Source organism: Microtus ochrogaster, chromosome 8, assembly GCF_000317375.1.
Source record: "Microtus ochrogaster isolate Prairie Vole_2 chromosome 8, MicOch1.0, whole genome shotgun sequence".
In the NCBI taxonomy this organism is placed as follows: Eukaryota; Metazoa; Chordata; class Mammalia; order Rodentia; family Cricetidae; genus Microtus; species Microtus ochrogaster.
The window spans coordinates 74,977,881-74,995,696 of NC_022015.1; the positions used below are offsets into that span (position 1 = coordinate 74,977,881).

At 53.8% G+C, this 17,816-nt stretch overlaps 1 protein-coding gene across 3 annotated transcripts in view; it reads right to left on the reverse strand.

Annotated features, from left to right (window-relative positions):
- The window catches only part of Sh3pxd2a (SH3 and PX domains 2A), a 197,761-nt gene that overhangs the window by 8,236 nt on the left and 171,709 nt on the right, over positions 1-17,816 (reverse strand). For 2 of the 3 annotated variants that reach the window (XM_026781309.1, XM_005352439.3), the window contains 5 exons: positions 13,040-13,153; positions 10,144-10,227; positions 5,585-5,702; positions 1,269-1,603; positions 96-145 (listed from right to left, as the gene is read on the reverse strand). In XM_026781309.1, coding sequence (XP_026637110.1) covers positions 96-145; positions 1,269-1,603; positions 5,585-5,702; positions 10,144-10,227; positions 13,040-13,153 — 701 coding nt within the window. The remainder of the gene's footprint in view (positions 1-95; positions 146-1,268; positions 1,604-5,584; positions 5,703-10,143; positions 10,228-13,039; positions 13,154-17,816) is intronic. The other variant, XM_005352440.2, reaches the window with a different exon arrangement.

A 17,816-nucleotide genomic window follows, 5' to 3' on the forward strand; every position in this document is an offset into this window, starting at 1 on the left:
GCGGGTCACCCCAGAGAAGGCATGAAGAGACAGTCCACATACTAAGTAAGGGTGCGGGTCACCCCAGAGAAGGCATGAAGAGACAGTCCACATACCAGGCTGGACTCTCTGCGCGGGGGCGGCCTTGTCCTCAGGTTTGGGGAGCCTGGAAGAAAAGCCACAGCTTTAAGAACCCCAGTGGACAATAGTGCCTACACCTGCTGCCTTCCCTGATGGGATCCACTCTGGATACTTGAAACATCAGTTATTAAAGACCTTGTATTCTAAGTCACTGAAGCAATGATGGGACCTTTAGGCTTCTTTGCCTGTTCTTCAGAAGGTCCCACACAACCCCGCCCCCAAACAACAGGTACACCAATCTACAGATGCCGCAGGCAGGCAGTTTTCAAGGTAAAAGGCCGCATGGATTTATGAGATTTTTTTCAGCAGAAGCGGGAACTACATCTCTGTTTTGTTCACTACTCCTAAGTCCTCTGAAGGCAGCACAAGGCCAGACCAAAGTCCTGCCTAGTAAAGGCTTCTCCATGCGCCAGAGTACTGACAATCAAGAGCTACGTATTAAACAAACAAACAAACAAAACAACAGAACCCAAACCCAAACCAGTTTCCTCCAGATTACTGGGCTGGACACAAACAGAAATTGTGTCACCCCTGCCCCCCATAATATCAAAGGCATTTCTGGGCCAGAGGTGTGTGTAGGGGCGAGGACAGACAGACTTTAGTAATTTATTGTGAATGCAGGTGGGGGGTGGGCATGTGTGCCACAGCCTTAGGGAGTCAGTTCTCTTCTTCCCCCAATGGCTGTCCCAGGGATTGAACTCAGATTAGCAAGAGTAGCAAGCACCCTTACACACCGAGCCATCTTGCCAGCCTTCTTCCACATCTTTTGCCCCACAAAGCAGGCCCGCACAGAGGATCACAAACTCGGGGCCTGTGGGCTTGTTAAATCGGCTCTATACCGATCATCTAGCCTTGGGGTCTGTTCGACTGCTAAAGAGCCACCCCTGATTCATCCCTAGTGAGGGGGAGGTAGCAGCCTGTTTCTCCTGCCATGCACCTGCAGCAGCTTGCAGGAACACAGCCAGTCACACCCTCTGGCCCTTTCCACTCCTGTGACCAGCATCGGGCCCGCTGACAATCAGAGGCCAGACTGTAGCTCCCAGTGAAAATGACACGGAGGTCCCAGGTAGCGCCTGGATTCCACTGCACCCATGCCCTCCCTCTCTGTAGGAGCTCTTTGGGAGGACCAGGGGCCTTCAGCTGCTTACTGATCTGAGCCCTCTGAGGAGCGATCCTGGCCACGGCTGGGGAGCCCTGGGCCAGCTTCGATGTGGTCCTCTCGGGGACGCCCAAGGTGCTGCCGTTAGAGGCGTTGCAAAGGATGGGCAGGCTGATTTCCTTCTTGGTGATGGGGGCTTCCGGTCCCTCGCCGTCAGCTGGAACTTCCTTGTCCCCAGATGCCTTCTTGTTGAGCAGGTTGCTGATCTCCATGATGTTTCCGATGATCTCCACGGGACCCGCCAGGTTCTTCTTCCGGCTTGGCAGCTCATCCTTGGCCTTCTTCAGATAGGATGCTGGCGCCCAGCCCTCTTTGCCTAGATATCTGTGAGAGAAAGGACCACGCCGTCATTAAAGCCCTCGAATCTGTCTTCCCCTTCTGCTCCCAGGCCTCAGTCTTGGTTTGACCTCTTAGCAGGGCCTTTTCTCTCATGATCTGCTAGAGGCTTGGCAGTTCCGCTAATCCAGAGGGAACCAGAGCTGGGGTCCATGGGAAAGATACTGGACACTGAGCTATTGCCCTCAGGCAAATATAGGACCTTATATATGACCCAAGACGCTGGGGGTAATTCCAGAGAGAAGAGTGATATGTGGATGTGGCACGGACAATCCTGTTCCCCATAGGAAGGGAGCAGACTAGAGCGGAAAGCGGCACACGCAAAGGATGTTTCTCGCCCAGTTAACTTGTTTCTCTAAGAGTTCAACTTTTTCTGTAAGACAAAGGGATGCAGCAGCTTGTCAAGTAGATCTAGAAGGATGGCTACCTTGAGACCACAGGAGGGTATCTATAAAGACCACTGTTGACAGTGGTGACGCATGCCCAGCAGTCAGAAGGATGAGGCAGGAGGATCGGAGGTTCTAGGACGAATCAGGGAAAGCAACCATTTTGGGATTGGATTTAAGGCCTGCGCCACACCTCAACCTTGGCCGGCGAAGCGTTTCTCTCTGCGTTGGTCAGCAGTTCGTGCAGACTCACAACCGGTTTCAACCATTTTAATGCTAAGAATAACTGACTACTGAATATTCTGCCCTCAATGGGATATCCATATCATCCCCTCCCACCCTCCTTCTCAGGGGACATCACGGAAGAGGGGGTGGAAAGAATACTGAGCCGGAATGCTGGGAAATGCTGTAAGGCTACCGCACCTAGGAACTCACAGTAGCTACAGTTACCTGTCCGAGACAGATCAACAGGACAGCACTGATGGGACCCAGTGGATTACACGTGTGCACACACACACAAGAAGAGAGGGGACCTGAAGAGAGGAATGGGGAGTGCTGGGGGTGCCTGCGGGGAGCAGAAAAGGGGAGCTGGTCATACATCAACATACATGTTTCCATGTACAAAAGTTCAAAGATTAAAAAGAGAAAGAGAATTCCATTTTTATTTTTAAGCTCTAGGTCAGGCTGGGCTAGAGAGTAAGACTCACCAAAGGAAAGAGGTAGACTTTAAGTTAGCACTCTGTGGACAAGCTTAGAAGCCCAGCACTCTGGAGGCAGAGGCAGAGGGGGCTGGGCAGAAGTTCAAGGCCATCCTCAGTCACGCAGGCCAGCTTGGGTACAAGAGACCGTGTGACGAAACAAAACAACATAAAACAGGAGTGGGGTGGGGATGTAGTGAGCACCACCGGGTGGGGGAGGGTTCGAGTCCTGATAGAGGGACAGTGGACAGATCAAGTTCTTCATAGAGTAAGTCCACAAATGTAACCTTTCAATGCTGTGGGGCAAACACAAACCACGCAATGGGTGAGTTAAGGGCAATTATGAGAAACAAAGGAGTGAGATCTAGTTTCTTATCACAAGGTAAGGAGAGGGAGGAAAGGAAGAGCCAGGCACAGCGGCTCATATCTATAGTCTTACCACTTAGGAGGCTGAGGGAGGAGGACCACCTTAAATCTGACCAGTTTAGGTTAGACAGGGAGTACCAGACCAACCAGGACTATATACAAGACTTTGTGTGTTTGTGTGTGTGTGTGTGTTAAAATTTATGTAATCTTGGGGGTTGGAAAACCTTTCTAACTAAAGCTGCAAATATAGAAAATATATGCAGATGAAAGCATAAAGCTGGTTAAAATTCAAACCATCGTTATGGCGAAACCAAGCCTAATCCAAGCAAACCAAAAGCTCATTAACAAAGGCTAAAGGCAAATGACAGGGCTGACTTAATTTTTGGTGATTCGTTGACTTTTTTAAAACAACTTCTCCCTCTTCCCCACATGGTGTTGAACCTTTACCCAAATCCACAGGGAGCCTGCTTCCGGGCCCAGCACAAACTGGTCAGTGCTTCCAACTCTCAGTTGCAATGTCCTCATCTGCTCCCTGGGACACAGCTGGCTCTCAAGAGTAGCACTGACAGGCCAGATGTCCGACAACCCCTACTGCCCTTCCTGATGTGACCTTAGGTAGGAGAAAAGGAACACAGAAGTTCAGACAGGAGGTGGCTCCTCACGCTTATATCACTGGGGGTACACACAGGTTGCACCCAACTTGTGTGTTGAACAAACAGAAGCAGAGAATGTCCAGGATGGAGGGGAACAGTGAGTGAATGTGCCTGACCTTTCTATGGCTGTAGCCAAGGCCAAGAAGGGCAAGGCAGAGGTAGCAGGGGGGCCTGAGGGGAAGTGTGTAACACTTTCCAGAGCCTGGGGTTCTTAAAGCTCGGAAAAAGCTGAAGTATCTTGTTAGGTGGCAGCAGCAGAGGAATAAGGATGGGCTGCGGGGAGACAGTCATGCCTGCAGGCTCCCATTTCACAGCCCTTTGTGTTCTATACGCTCCAGGCTTTGTGTTACAGGATACAGCAGGCAGAGCCATGCGCGCGTGCGCGGCATCAGGGGTGGCTGTGTGTCTGGGCCCAACTTCCGCACAGCTGTTTCCCAGCTCTGTAGCAGGACTGACTCCGGAGATGCAGGCTGCAGAGAGAATGGGAATGTGTAGGAGTGTGTGTGTGTGTGTGTGTGTGTGTGTGTGTGTGTGTGTGTGTGTGTGTGTGTGTGTGTGTAAGGCTGGGAGAGGAAAAGAAAGACAGGAAATAAGGATCAACACTCGGCTTGGAATGTTGGGAAATAGCGTGTTTAAGGGGGTATCTGGCAACTTTCTTAAGGTAGAATGGGATCGTTAGGGCCCTTCTCAATTCAAGTCCTCGCTGGCTAGGAAGAATCAAGCTGCAGGATAGTAGCTGACCAGAGTGATGCTGTTTGTATCTTAAAAACACAAACAACAAACAACAGAAAACCCAAAATGTAAAAAGCAGCTGTGGGGATCACTTATAGGCAAACACACATCTGCCAGCAGCCAGATGGGCTACGTTAGTTAGCCTTTCCACGTCCGGCTTGTGGCTGATGGATCTCCGCTTGGCTCCAGCTTCCATTGCTTAGAGAACATGAAAGACCACAGGTGGCTGCTCTGGATAAGCCACGTGTAAGTGCACAGGCCCACGTCACCTAACAGGATTGAAAGGTACATCTCAGTCCTTCAGACTGACAGGCACTAGGGCAAGGGTGAGGGGGCAGCACTGTCCCCTCAGCTCAGACTAAGACTCAGTTACCTGCGTCCTCTCTGCAGCATGGATGTAGCTTTAAGATCCCAAGCTCTGCTGTGTTTTGAGCCACTGTTGCATGAGTACATGCACAGACAGACCACAGAAAGTCTAGGGGTGTGGGGAACTGAGGCAGCTGTTCCCATAGCTTACATGGGGGATTGTTGTTAGCTGGGTTGCAAGCAGGAGAGAGAGAGAGAGCAGCTGAGCAAATTCCCTACAGCTGAACTGCTCCAAAGAAACTTTGCACACACAAACACGCTTAAAAGCAGGTTTAGGGTTGGTGACAGCAGAATGAGCCCCACGGAGTTTAGCTCATTCTTTAGACGTACACCCAAATGAACTTCATTAGGCTCTGAGGCAAGGGAGGGAGAGAAGGCAGAGTGCAATGGTCTGCACCCACCAGGAACATGGATGCCAGAGGCCTATGTCTGGGGCCTTCATTGAGCAACAGAGGCAGCCTGTTGGGGCTCACCAGGGCCTGTGGAGGCTGGGGCTTCAGGGTGTCTCAGCTGAGGAGCTGGTCAGGCAGCCAAGGGAGATGCAGAAAACAACATTCAGATGGCCGAACTCTTGGCAGGTGCATGGTGAGAGACCACACCGCTGCCTGTGGGTTGAGCTGGTCCCTGTGCCCTCCGGGCTGGGGCTCAGGTTGTGCTTTCAGTTCCCAGGAGACAATCAGTGGGCCGAGCAGAGCTGGCACACAGCTGTCTTTAGGATCCACCTGCCATCGATCACTGAGCTCTGTTGCCCGGGAGGCAGGCTCCTACCTGATGTACCACCAGCCTTCCAAGTTCTTCCGAATCACCTCCACGGTGACGCCCTTCTCGAAGCCAATCTCGTCCTTGCTTTGGCTAGTGTAGGGCTGCACGGTGACATACTTCTCTTCTGTGAGTGGGTTGGGGAGCAAGAAAGCAGTTATTTGAGGCTGTGGTGCAGATCCTGCCTCCCATTCCCTCCGCCCCGGCCTAGTCTTGTTAAGCCGCTTACTAACATGGGCCAGCACTGGCTTTTCCAGAGAAGAAGGAGCGGGACTCAGAGAGCAGAGGAAGAGTCACTGGGTTAGGGGTCACTGCTGGTCCTAGGAGAAGCTAAAGCCAGGCAGGATCCCGGGGTGCCTAGCAAAGCCTTAGGCAGCAGGAAAGCAGGGTCTCCTAGCCAGGGTGTTGGGGCCCAGAGTTTGGAAGAATCTGCTTTTCCTAGGGTCTAGGACAATAGCTCAGGGCCACTGCTAGATGTCTCCTGAATACCTTGGGAACCTAGCACCTCTCACCTCAAAACATGCCATGTCCCACCTGTACTCACTCAAGATTCCAGCCCTGTAAACCTCTTGATTTCCCCCGCAGAGCATCTCAGCCCTACCCTAAGACACAGCAGACCACAGCATCTGCCCTAGAATGGTTCACGGAGGAAGCTCAACAGGAGAGGCTACGGGTTTTGTTAAAGTCCTGTGACTGTGCCCCGGCCCCCACCGGTCCCTCCAAGTTTTTCTACAGCACTGGAATTCTGCAGAGACCTTGGTGGGAAGGCTGAGCAGCACCTCCCTGGACATCCCTAAAAACCTCTGCTCACACATCCATGTCTGCTGAGGTCCATGCCTATCTTCAGGGAGCCCTCCTGGTGAACCTGCAGCTGACTGGCTGAGGCCAAGGGCCTTTTACAGGACCGACTATAGGATGGCGTGGGGTCCAGGGAGGAACATGCTGCACCCTCCCTCCCTGGAAGAAGACCCTCAGGAGGATCGCCCTGAATCCTGCTGTGTGCTATGGAGGTCGCCATGGTACCCAGCACACAACACTATAGGCTATTACAAGTAGAGGCTGGGACTCTATCAGTGAGGAGGAAAGAGGATGAGTAGGGACTGAGTGGGAGGCTTGCTTGGGAGCTCAAAATAGCAGGAGCCTGGCCTGGGAGCCGCCTGCTGCTCCTGGCTCCGGGCTGTGATACCCAATCCCTGGACTCCTTCGCGGACCTTGTTGGGCAGCCTGCCTCAGCCTCTGGGTGGCTCTGGGGATTCGGAGAGAGTTGCCACACCAACGTCCTGCTGTGGGAGGGCCATCTGCTCATTCTCCCCTGGATTATCAGGGTGCTGTCTGTAGCCCTGTGCGGGGGTGGGGTGGGGGCAGACAGCGTTTCCCTCTGGGAGAGGCAACTGTCTTGCCAGGTTGCAGGGATGGAGCTGACAGATCACAGGCCATACTTGAAAGGCTGCCCAAAAGCAAAAGGTGGGTGATGGGCACAGACGGCTGCACGGCCCTTCCTTGGGCTCCCTTTTACCACAGGCCTTTCTGGGCACCAGCTGAGGAGGGCTCTGCTCAGGGCCTGCAGATTCCATCCCTGCTCTGCCCAGGAGTGCTGCCAACACTGCCTGAGAACCTGCCCAGCCAGATTCTGACAAGGGCCCTGGAGAAGTTCCACAGGCTTGAGGCCAACCCTGCTCCATTTTCCAGTGGGGCACGGTAAACCTTGGCCTAGGCAGTGGCTAAGGGACAGCGCCAGGTCTGGAAACGCAGGGCCTGAGGTCCAGGGAGGCGTGGCCTGGACTCCACATTTTGCCTTTGTTCGGCCGGGCTATTTTTAAAAGCCTGTGGTTCAAGCAGGAAGCTATCGGGAAAGTTTTCCTAGGCAAGGTTGCTTTTGAAGAGAAAAATGACAGTCCTTCTTAGGGGAAGATCAGAGGAGCCTGCCCTGCCCCATGGCTGAGAACAGGGCCTTGACCATGTGTCCAGGCTCTTGGATGCCAAGGCTGGCCACAGCAGCCTTTTAAGTATGTGTGGTAGGCGGAGTCCATGGCCAGCCACTTGGGGCAGGGGACACAGCCACGGATAATTGTTTCTGGCCAGTGAAGCTAGCTGCATCTGCAAAAGACCCTGTGCTTGGGGACACTGGGGGGATGTCATGCTCTCTCAGTTAAAATTCTAAACAGCACAGAGGCTTGTTCTGTCTGTTCGGTGCAGGACTCCAGGGGGCAGTTCAAACCCTGGTTCCTGACCATCTCTCCCTGCCTGCCTCTTTAGACAGGTGGTTTTCAGCTCTGTTCAACCAGGGACAGAGATGTAAGCCACCTTTGGCTGACGTAGGTGACTTGGGTCTTGGGCCATCTATCTTACAGGTGAGCTGGGGATAAGCAGAGACCAGTCCCTCCTTTTGGACCTGGCCATAGACCCCCATGGTCAATGTCTAGACAAGAGAATGCTCAGACAGATGGAAAATGGTCTCTATAGGTAGTGAGTCTGCAGGTGGTCTCTGGAAGAGGGTGTCCCCTTTAAGAGATAGGGTTGAGGGAAGACTGAGGTGGCTGGGGGCTGGTCAGGGCTCCTGGGTTCTATGATCAGAGCGTGCAGAGATAACGGCACTCCTGCCCTGGTGAATGACAGCCGGCCAGGAGGCCGGTGGGTGGGTAGGCTGGGGGAGGTGGACAGCCTGCTCCAGTTTGGGAGGCAGGGGCTGGAATCCCTGTAGTTTCCAAACCGCAGAAGCCTCTTCTTTCCAAGCACTTTCCCCTCTGTCAGCAGTCTCTCTGCTCCCCTCCTGGCCCCTTCAACTCCTCCACTAGAGAGGCCTCTGACTCCAAAGGCCTGGCCAGCTGAGGGATGAGGGATAGAGGCTCCGGGAAACACTGACTTTTCTGATCTAGTTACTCGATGACCCTCTGCTGGCTTTCTCCTGCAGCTCCACTACTTGCAGTGTGGGACCCACCAGCCAGCTCTCTGCAAGCCCTCCTTGGCCACCTGATTCACAGGACTAGGGCTGTGTGATAATGAACATGAAGTTATGGCTTGTCTTTGCTTGCGTATAGGTGACTGCAGAAGTATGGTTCATTATGTATATGCGTTAGTTGTGGGTATTGCTGCAGTGACATGCTGAGGTGACAGGGAGCCATTAGGTGTATGCAAAACCCACTTGTGACTACGTAAACCAGTGACATGTAGCCAGGCCTAGGTGTGGTGGCACTCCTGGAATTACTGTCTACAAGAGACTGGGTATCCAAGACTGTGGATGCACAGCTGGGGTGGGCTAGGATATGACGGTACTAGCCACACCTGTGGCTTCGGGCCCTTGTGTGGGCCTGTCTCTGGTCTCGGTGCATCTGTGTGATCATGCAGGCAAAGGCATGTTTGGACTTAGCAAGTGATGGTACGCAAACAGGCCAAACCTTTGTCTCTCTTGTGGGATTCTGGGCCCACATCCTATTTGTCTTTGCCGCTAGAGCTGGAGGCCGTGTTCCACCCTAGCATCTTAGCAGAGCTGTCCCCTCCCTCCTGGCTTTAGGGTGGCTTCTGCTTTAAATGTGGCCTGTTGCTGCTTCTCCAACACAGGCTGAATGCATCAGCCCCCAGGGTCCACGTTAAGTCCTGCCTCAGGACAAGCTGAGTTCTTCATAGCCAATGCTCTGAGTCAGCCATTGGCGGTGGCCACCCTGAAGTCCATACGTTCTGTAGCCTGAGTTTTGGGAAAGACACTGCAGTGCACTGTCAATTGGGGACAGGCTTTGAGGTTGAGTCATGGGATACCCGTTTTCCAAAGGCTTGTGTTCACTATATATCCATCTCAGCTCCCAGCTGCTCTGCTCTCCTCTCTGGGGGACAGGAGAGGCTGCCACCCACCAGCATGAAGGGCTGCAGATGTTTAGGGGTGAATCCAGAAGCCATCCCTCCTGTTCCTCACCCTTCCCACAAATCCCTGGATGTTGGGAAGGGTCTGGGCCACACAGCCCTGAATCAGCAGATGTCAGCTAGGGAGTCAGCTTAGGGCCTTCCTGTCGCCTTGACTGAGCTCCCTCCTCTTGAGATCCTGGAGGCCAGTGCTCCTGCTGACGGACGGCCCCTCGTCAGTATTGGTTGGGGAATGCTCTGGTATCATAATGGTTTTGGTTTCTGTGCCCTTCTAGGTTCAAATGGAGAAGGGCTGTGGGCTGAGGGAGTCTTTCTTAGCAGAAGGCAGGAATAAAGGACAGGAGAGGAAGTCCTGATAGGAACAGAAAGCTATAATCTCTTTAATACGTGGTACCCAGGACAGGGATGGCCTTTCTCTGAGACCCAGGGACCTCCCTCATGCCTCTCTTCCCTTCCAAGGAACATATAAACTAACCATCAGGCCCCAAACCCCAATGCCCAGGGCACTAGCAAGCCAGAGCTGCCCCTTCTGCCACTCGGATCAATTCCCAAGTAAGGCCCTGTCCCCAGTCTGAGCTGCAAGTGAATGAGGAAAAAAGCCTGGCCAGTTCCGGGTGAGTCAGGAGACCACAGGCAGAGAGCAGAGCAGGCAAAGGAGGGGGTGTTAGTGAGAGGAGCAGCTGCAGGGAGGAGAGGCAGGCGCCTGTGGTCACCTCGGCTGTGCTGCCTGTTGACCATCCCGCCCAGGGTCCACCGGCGATCCAGGCGCCGCAGGTGGGCTTTACGTCTCTTGGACACTGGTGTGAGAGATGGTGATGGTGCCCACGGCCCACACGAACCAAACCGGTGGAGAGAATGGAGATGCGGATGAGAGAGGGAGATGTGTCCTCACTGCGGGGTGAACCAAGGGGCACCCCCTAGCCGGATGAGGAAGGATCTGACGGGTGGTCCTGTCAGCATACCCAGACACTTTCCAACAAGTCCCTCAGCCAAATCTAGGGGTAGACTAGAGGATTTAGGGTTCTGCTCCCTTAGAGATGGGAAGACCCTCCACAACAGCCCCCGGAGATGGAGGGATCATTGCTCCCAGAGTTCTGGACAGTGTTGCTATCCAGTCACCAAGCATGACTGTCAACTTGTCACCATGGCCAGGCATGGTGAGGGAAGAAGGGTGCCAGGGGAAATGGGGGCGAGGAGAGCTCTTCCCTGCTGGGTCAGAGCTCTCTGTTGATATAAGTTGACTTATATCTTTGCTTTCTTGTTTGTTTCCCCTGGGTGGGGTCTGTTGAGGGTGATGACTTGGCCTTGTACCTTTGTGTCCCTGGGGCCTTACACAAGACCAGGTCCTGTCCTGGGAAAGGTTTGCTGATGAACCCGCACATGGGCAGATACTACAGGCTCTGATCCCTTATGCTATCCTTTTCTGTTTCTGATGACAATGACCACAATTCCCGTGTCGACTGCTTGCAACCAGACACTTTCGCCTGGATTATACCCCTCCCCTACCATTCCCTCACAGATGAGCTCTCACGCACCCTCCACCCTGGGTCTGGCTCCCCAGGCTTTGCTGCCCAAGTGACTCCTAAGGGAACGGACCCTGGGCCAGGGTCCCAGGGCGCCAGCTTGCCGGTACCAAAGGAAGCTGCCAGATTGCCTAGTTCTGGGGAGGGTGATGAGCTGGTAGAAAGAATAAAAGTGACATTATTCATACACACCTGAGCCAAAATTCAGTAAAACCTTCTGAGAATATCTGCTTGCCCTTTGAGGGAGAGTGGCCCATGCAACCTCCTCCCTCTTCCTTTTCTTTTTTTAAGAGTTTTATTTTATCTTTTATTTTATGTGTATGCGTGTGTGTCCATCAATGACAGAAGAGGGCACTGGATTCTCTGAAACTGGAGTTTGAGATGGTTGTGAGCTACCCTATGGGTCCTGGGAATTGAACCCAGATCCTCTAGAAGAGCAGTCAGTGATTTTAACCATTGAGGCATTTCTCCAACTCTGCAACCTACTTCTTACAGAGGCCTAGGCAACCGGCTAGGAGTGTGGGCTCCAGCCCAGACACACTCCAGGTTCTTCCACGACCCTATAAGGCTCTGTAGATCTGGGCAGGAGACTATTAAGATGTGGTCACAGGTGCTGGCACACAGGTCCTCCCAGAAGCGTGCAGAGCAGCAGCGTTCTTGGTGCACACATGCAAATACACACATCTGTGAGCCTGGAAGCTACCTTGGCTGCCCTCTAATTCCTAATCCATTAGGGCCAACGTCTTCCACACTCTGTCAACTCTACAGCACTCAGAGTCATCTGAGCCAATCTCAATTAGGGGATCTACTTCTACCAGGCTGGACTGCAGTCATTGTGGGCATTTTCCTGACTGCTGACTGATGGAGGAGGGCTCAGCCCACCGTGGGCAGAATCATCCCTAGGCTCAGTGAGCTAGCTTTCTTAAAAAAGCTTAAGAAGCCCGGCAGTGGTGGCACACGCCTTTAATCCCAGCACTCGGGAGGCCTAGAAGAGCAGGGCACTGGATAGGGGCAAGGTCTGGGGCTTACAGCTGGACTGGATGGAACCCAGCTCAGAGGTCCAAAAGAACCAGAGTCAGATACAGGCTCAAGGACTCAGGGTGGGAACAGCTGAGTCTGACCGTCCCAGCTTTCCCCAAGAGGCCTGGGCTCTGGAGTCCTGTTACAGGGATGTGTTCCGAGTCCTTCCTCTAATCACAGGGCTGAAATGAGGCACCAACTCAAGAAGGGTGGGGCCCCAACCACCAACAGAGTAACTAACATCTTGGGGAAGGATGAATAAGGAGTCGGCCCTTTATGAGCTGCTTGTTTTGGCTTGGGCTGCAGGGAGGAGGGGGACGGAAGGACCGGCCTGAGCTGTGGGTGGCAGGTCTACATCTCTCTGGCCTTCAGACCCACAGCCAGCTGGACCATTCCTACTGACTGACCGTTAGGGAAAGGATTCCTGCTGCCAGGCCACGGGAGATTTGGAAGGCATTAGGAGCAGGGAGTTGGGACATGGGAGGCAAGCACTCGTTGGGCTGTTGCTGGCTTAGAGGGCAGAGGCAGTCTCTGTGAAATGCATGGAGAAATACCCCAGTCTCTGGGAAGCTGAGAGGTGGCTCGCAGGCCAGCCTGGGCAGCTGTCAGTGTACAGAGTGGGGAAGACAAGGCACAGCAGGAATCGTGTCCACATGATGCTCCAGGTCTTTACCTCGGGGGCCTAGTGTGGAGCTGGGAGTAGAGACAGGTCTCTGTGGAGTTCTCCAGAGAAACTCGAAGCTTCATGGGAAGAACTTTCTGGTAGTTCCCACCCCTAAGCCTGTCCTCTACCCAAAGCTGACAAAGTCTGAAGTCCACAACCCAGGAGAAATTTCCCTGTCAGAGCCATACATGGGGGAATGACAAAGACCGCCCAGCGTGTGAGGTGACCAAGTGGGTTGGTGTCAACGAATAAATCCCAACAGAAGGGCCTTGGGTAAAATCCAACCTATTTAGGAGTTCAGGTGGCCTAGGGAGGAGAGCTGGGAGCTCTCCCCGGAGGAGCTGGCCCCTGGGAAACCTTCCCACCCAGCGATTACCCACCTAAGAACCCATAGGCCCTCACCTTCTCCAGTCTTGGAGGTGTTGATGTCTAAGTCATCTCGTGTGCCATTCTGGGCCTCCAAGTAGGTGGCAGGGACCCAACCCTGCTCTTCAGACGTGCTCACAAACCACCAGCCTGCAGAGGGGACAAGAGAAGACAGGTTGTGAGCGCCTGCAAGATGGGGGTGACAGGGTGGGGTTAGGGCGTGGAGGGCAGGTGTGGCCAGAGGGCAAGGCGTGCCAGCAAGGCACTGAGCCAGACAACCTGGGCACCTGGGAAATGCCTTGACTCCAGCAGGAAGGACAAATCCTGCCGCTGAGCAGAGGGCCTGAGACACACACCCAGTGTCACATGCATTTGAGGGAAGCATTAAAAAGTGAAGCGGAAACAACAGCTTGCCTCCCACGCGGGAGGCACTGTGGAGGAAACATGATGTGGGTTCTGTCTGGGCACTGGCCTCCTGGGATCTTTCTGATCTTTCTTCCCATTAGCCCCACTGATACACGGGAGCCAGGTGGCTTCTGGTTCTGAAAGGCCTGACTTTCACAGAGACTGACAGTCAGCTGTCCATCCGTCTGTCCGTCCCTCAACCCCCCCAGCATGGGTCAGTGGCAGTGCTTCCACTTTGGCTGCCCACAGCTGCCCTGGAAGCGTGTTGACAACGCAGTCACAGTAAGTGGGCACTGCATCCTCACGTGACCTCTAACAAGCAGGGCCACGTGACAAAGGCTCATTCATAGCTCCTGTTCATTCATGGTGCTTGTACACTCACTTGCTCATTCATTCAAAAACACCAGCTGTGGAATAAAGTATCTGAACCCCCTGGTCGAGGGTCTCCTGGCTGTCTTCAGACCCTCTCCGGGGTCCTTGCCCCCATTGCCCTTCCCTTCTCTCCTTTGTCCTCCACGTAATCTGGTGCCAAGGCTCCTTTCTGTTCAAGGCAGACTCTCTGGGTCCAGTACAGAGCCTAGGGGGTTTGGGCAGCAGCAAGGGGCAGCCCGAGAAGACACAGCGGGCGTCCTCCTAGGGGTTTGGGCAGCAGCAAGGGGCAGCCCGAGAAGACACAGCGGGCGTCCTCCTAGGCACCCCTAAGATGGCTTTGGCCTGGGAAGGAGGAGAGACTGACTGGTGATAAGAAGATAGAAGAGGGAAACGGAACCAAGAGCAGGGCAGGCCTGAGAACACAGCTCATTTCTCAGGTCCTAAGTCAGCTCTTACTGTTCCTTATCACAGGTGTCTAGGCGAGGCTTTGCCAAGGTCCTTTCAGGACCAACTTTTTCTATGCCAAAGTGTCCCTATTGCCAATGGCATCCTCTAAAGCAACTTCTCAAGGCCCCAGGGAAGCAGGTGACTTGGTGGTCTCACGGAGGCTGAGTGACTATCTCCCCCCTTCTAGGTCATCCTTGGCAGGCCCTAAAGATGCATGCTCCTTCTCTAGGCAGAGGGCTTGTGGGGGATGCTGAGGGTGATGTTTCTTCTCAATGCGAGGCCTAGAACCCCGACTCTCCTAGGGGGATTTTCTTATCAGTTCCATTCAATCAGTCCGTATCTGAGCTCCCAGGAGGCAACTCCCTAAGTCTACCAGATTCTCGTCCCTACCTTCTCCTTCCTGGGTGAACCTTCCTCCTCGTCTCAGGGGGCTGTGACCCCAGGAGTCAGGCTCTTCTTCCTGGAGGCTGTCTGTCCTCTCTCTTAACTTCCCTTATGGCACGTTTGCTTGTTGCTGCCCCCTTCCCGAGGAGGCTTCTAGGGATGGGGCAGGCCTGGCTCTCTGGCCTACCTCTGCTGCACAGGCTCTGTACTAGGTAGGAGGCTGGACAAAGATGCGCTGAGAGGCAGAGCATCACGAGGTTCCTGTGTTCCTCACACTGCCTCTAGGGGTCCTCTTTAAAATGCAACATGACAGAAACTTCTGAGGTGTCTAACCACACCCACGCAATCTACTTCCCTAGACACCAACTTAGGACTTCATTCTCTTGCGGGGGCCCCAGGATCTGGGGCTGAGACTGTCATCATCCGTACAGCACAGGCCTAGTGGCCAGCACTGCCCAGGAACACTAGCCCAGGCTTCTACCCCAGTCCCAACAGGTGTAGGACTGGGCTGGGTAGCTTCCAGGCCCCACTGGTGCGAGGTAAGATGACGGTTCTAGAGAGAAGCCTAACACTGGCTCAGCCACGGGCACCTCCAACAAGCCACGATGGGCAGGCTGAACACATTGCCTAGGTGGGCATGGGTGAACATGGGCAGATGTGTCCACCTGCTCCTCCCACCCATGGCTACTGTCAGGCCTCTCCAGGATGCCACTGACTCAGACATCAGTCACCACTGTCCTGTGAGGAGCAAACAGGACTCAAACCTCTGAGGATGACCAATGGGATGAGCCTGAGCACCTGTGGAGTTTCCAGATGCAACCACAGTGTGTGTGCCTTTCCGGCAATGTCTGTGTGTGCACAGGTGAATGGACGGGGGCATGGGGGGTTATGCATGGACACCCATCTATGTGTGGGGAAGCACACGTACAGATGGGACGGAACTAGGTCCGCATCTGCATGCACTACACAATCACAGCCAAACGCACAGTAAGCATGCCCAGCTCCTGGCAGAGGTCACTTTATTTACTCTTCAGGACACTGAAGAATAATGTCATTGTCATTTAGCTTCCCACTTTAGAGATGACGGAGGGCTTAAAACGTAGGGCATTCAGCTAGAGCTCCAAGCCTTTACCACTAAAGAGGAAGAGTGCTTGCTTCATGCTCGAGGGTACACGGGACTCCTTGACACACTGGGTCCCTGCATACTGGCACTGATGTTATCCTGGCTTAGTACTCCTAGCTGTGCAACCTGGGGCAAGCTAATAAACCTCTCTGAGTCTTAGTCTCCCTTCTGATATTGATAACCAATAGGGTCTACCTCCTGAGGTTGACAGGAGAATCAGGGGCTGGGCTGAGCTGGTCCCAGGGTGGCAAGGGCTGTGGATCACTAAGCTTCCATACCCCCAGTCATGCATAGGGGTAGTGTGCTTTCCACACAAGCAGGAGAGCTGCTCCACACCTAGAGGGCCCTGGGAGCAGGTAAGGGACTCCCATGCGATTGATGGAGAACTGCAGAGGGTTTTGTTTCAGAGAGAAACAACAGAGCACCTTGTGGGGATGTGACAAGCAAAAGAAGCCTGGTCTTCTGGGCAGAGGCCCAGGCTGGGGAGTCACCTACAGGAGCAAAGTCCTGCAGCTCTTCTGCTCCTCCTCCTTCCCCAGGAATCAAAGGCCCGCAGGAGCACTGAGGTCAGTCACAGGCAGAGATGCTTGGTAGCCTCAAGAACTGCCTGCCTCCTTCATCTTGATCCAAGTACCAAGAAGAAAGAGAGGGAGAGAGGGGAAAGGGGGAGAAGGGAGTGAAAGGGGGAGAGAGAAGAGGGACGAATGGGGGGCGGGGAGAGACTGACAGACAGACAGACACAGGGGCGGGGGAGAACATGACACCAAGAGGTGTGTCCAACATGTTCAGTTAGGGCTAGGAATGTGGATGGCAAAGACCGAGTCCAGCCAACCCCAGGAAGGAACTACTCAGGCTCTGAGCCAGATGCCCCATCTCAGGTCAAAAATATTTTTTTTTTTGAGACAGGGTTTCTTTGTAGCTTGTCCTAGACTCACAGTATAGACCAAGCTGGCTTGACAGAGATCCGCCTGCTTCTGCCTCCAGAGTGCTGGTTTTAAAGGCGTGTGCCACCACCGCCAGCTTCACAGGTACTCTTTGGTGACCAGCTGTTAACTCAGGATCTGTCTGGCCAGTTTCTGGGAATTAATTTTAATCGAGTCTCCCCAATGTTGGCACATAGTGGTGGGGTTAGAGAAAAAGAGAGAAAAGACCAAAAGGAAAGAGAGAGGTACAGAAAGAGGAGCAGCTGAGGCTGAGCCTCTCCAGAAGGGGGCTGAGCCTGCCTGGGGGGCGGGCAGGAAGTGATGGGCACTCCCAGGCCACTGCTGTCCCCAGGGTGACCAGGCTACAATGGTCTCCTTAAGTAGGAGGATAATGAGCTCATTAGGGCCAGAGTGAGGCCAGCTGTATACAATTAGGATGTTAATAAAGTCCTGTGAGGTCACTGCTCGGCCCAGGACAAAGCAGTGGTGGGGGAGGGGAGAACCTAGTCCTTCCTCCCCTTCTGGAATCCTCCCAATCCCTCCAGATGCTGCCATGTGTCCTCCTGGAGGCCCTGAATCTCCCCACTCTCCTGGTTTCACCAGAGGACCAGGCCTCACTGGCATACCAGGATAATAATATCATCGATGCGGGGGAGGGGTCCACTTCAGTCAGGGGTTCAGTGCTGTCAATCACCTGGGATGTTTATAGAGTTCCTGGTAAGAGCCAGGCACTGCTCTAGCTTCATGAAAACCACTCCCCAAGAACACTCTTGCAGGTTCTCCTTTGCCATCACCCAGGCAGTGCACACAGCTGTGCGGCCAGCAGGAGGGGCCTGGCCTTCCAGCTCCTGCCCTGGTGTTAGCCTCTGGGTCCAAACCCAGGATTCTGAGAGAGGCTGCGACTCTGATTTGGGGATCTTTAGGTGAGCTCTAGGCCTTACTTTTATATCCAACACAATGCCCCAACTCTTTCCCACGTGAGCTAACACTGCCCACCTCACACAGGCCTCCTAAGGCGCCCACACCCAGGTGACAAAGGTGTGTTGTGAAGTCAGGTAGTGAAGAAGTTACAGACATTTTCGATTTTGATGGTTTGCGTTTTGGGGGACCAGATGCCCATCCTACCAGAATCCTCAAGCAGCACCTGAGCAGCTACCAG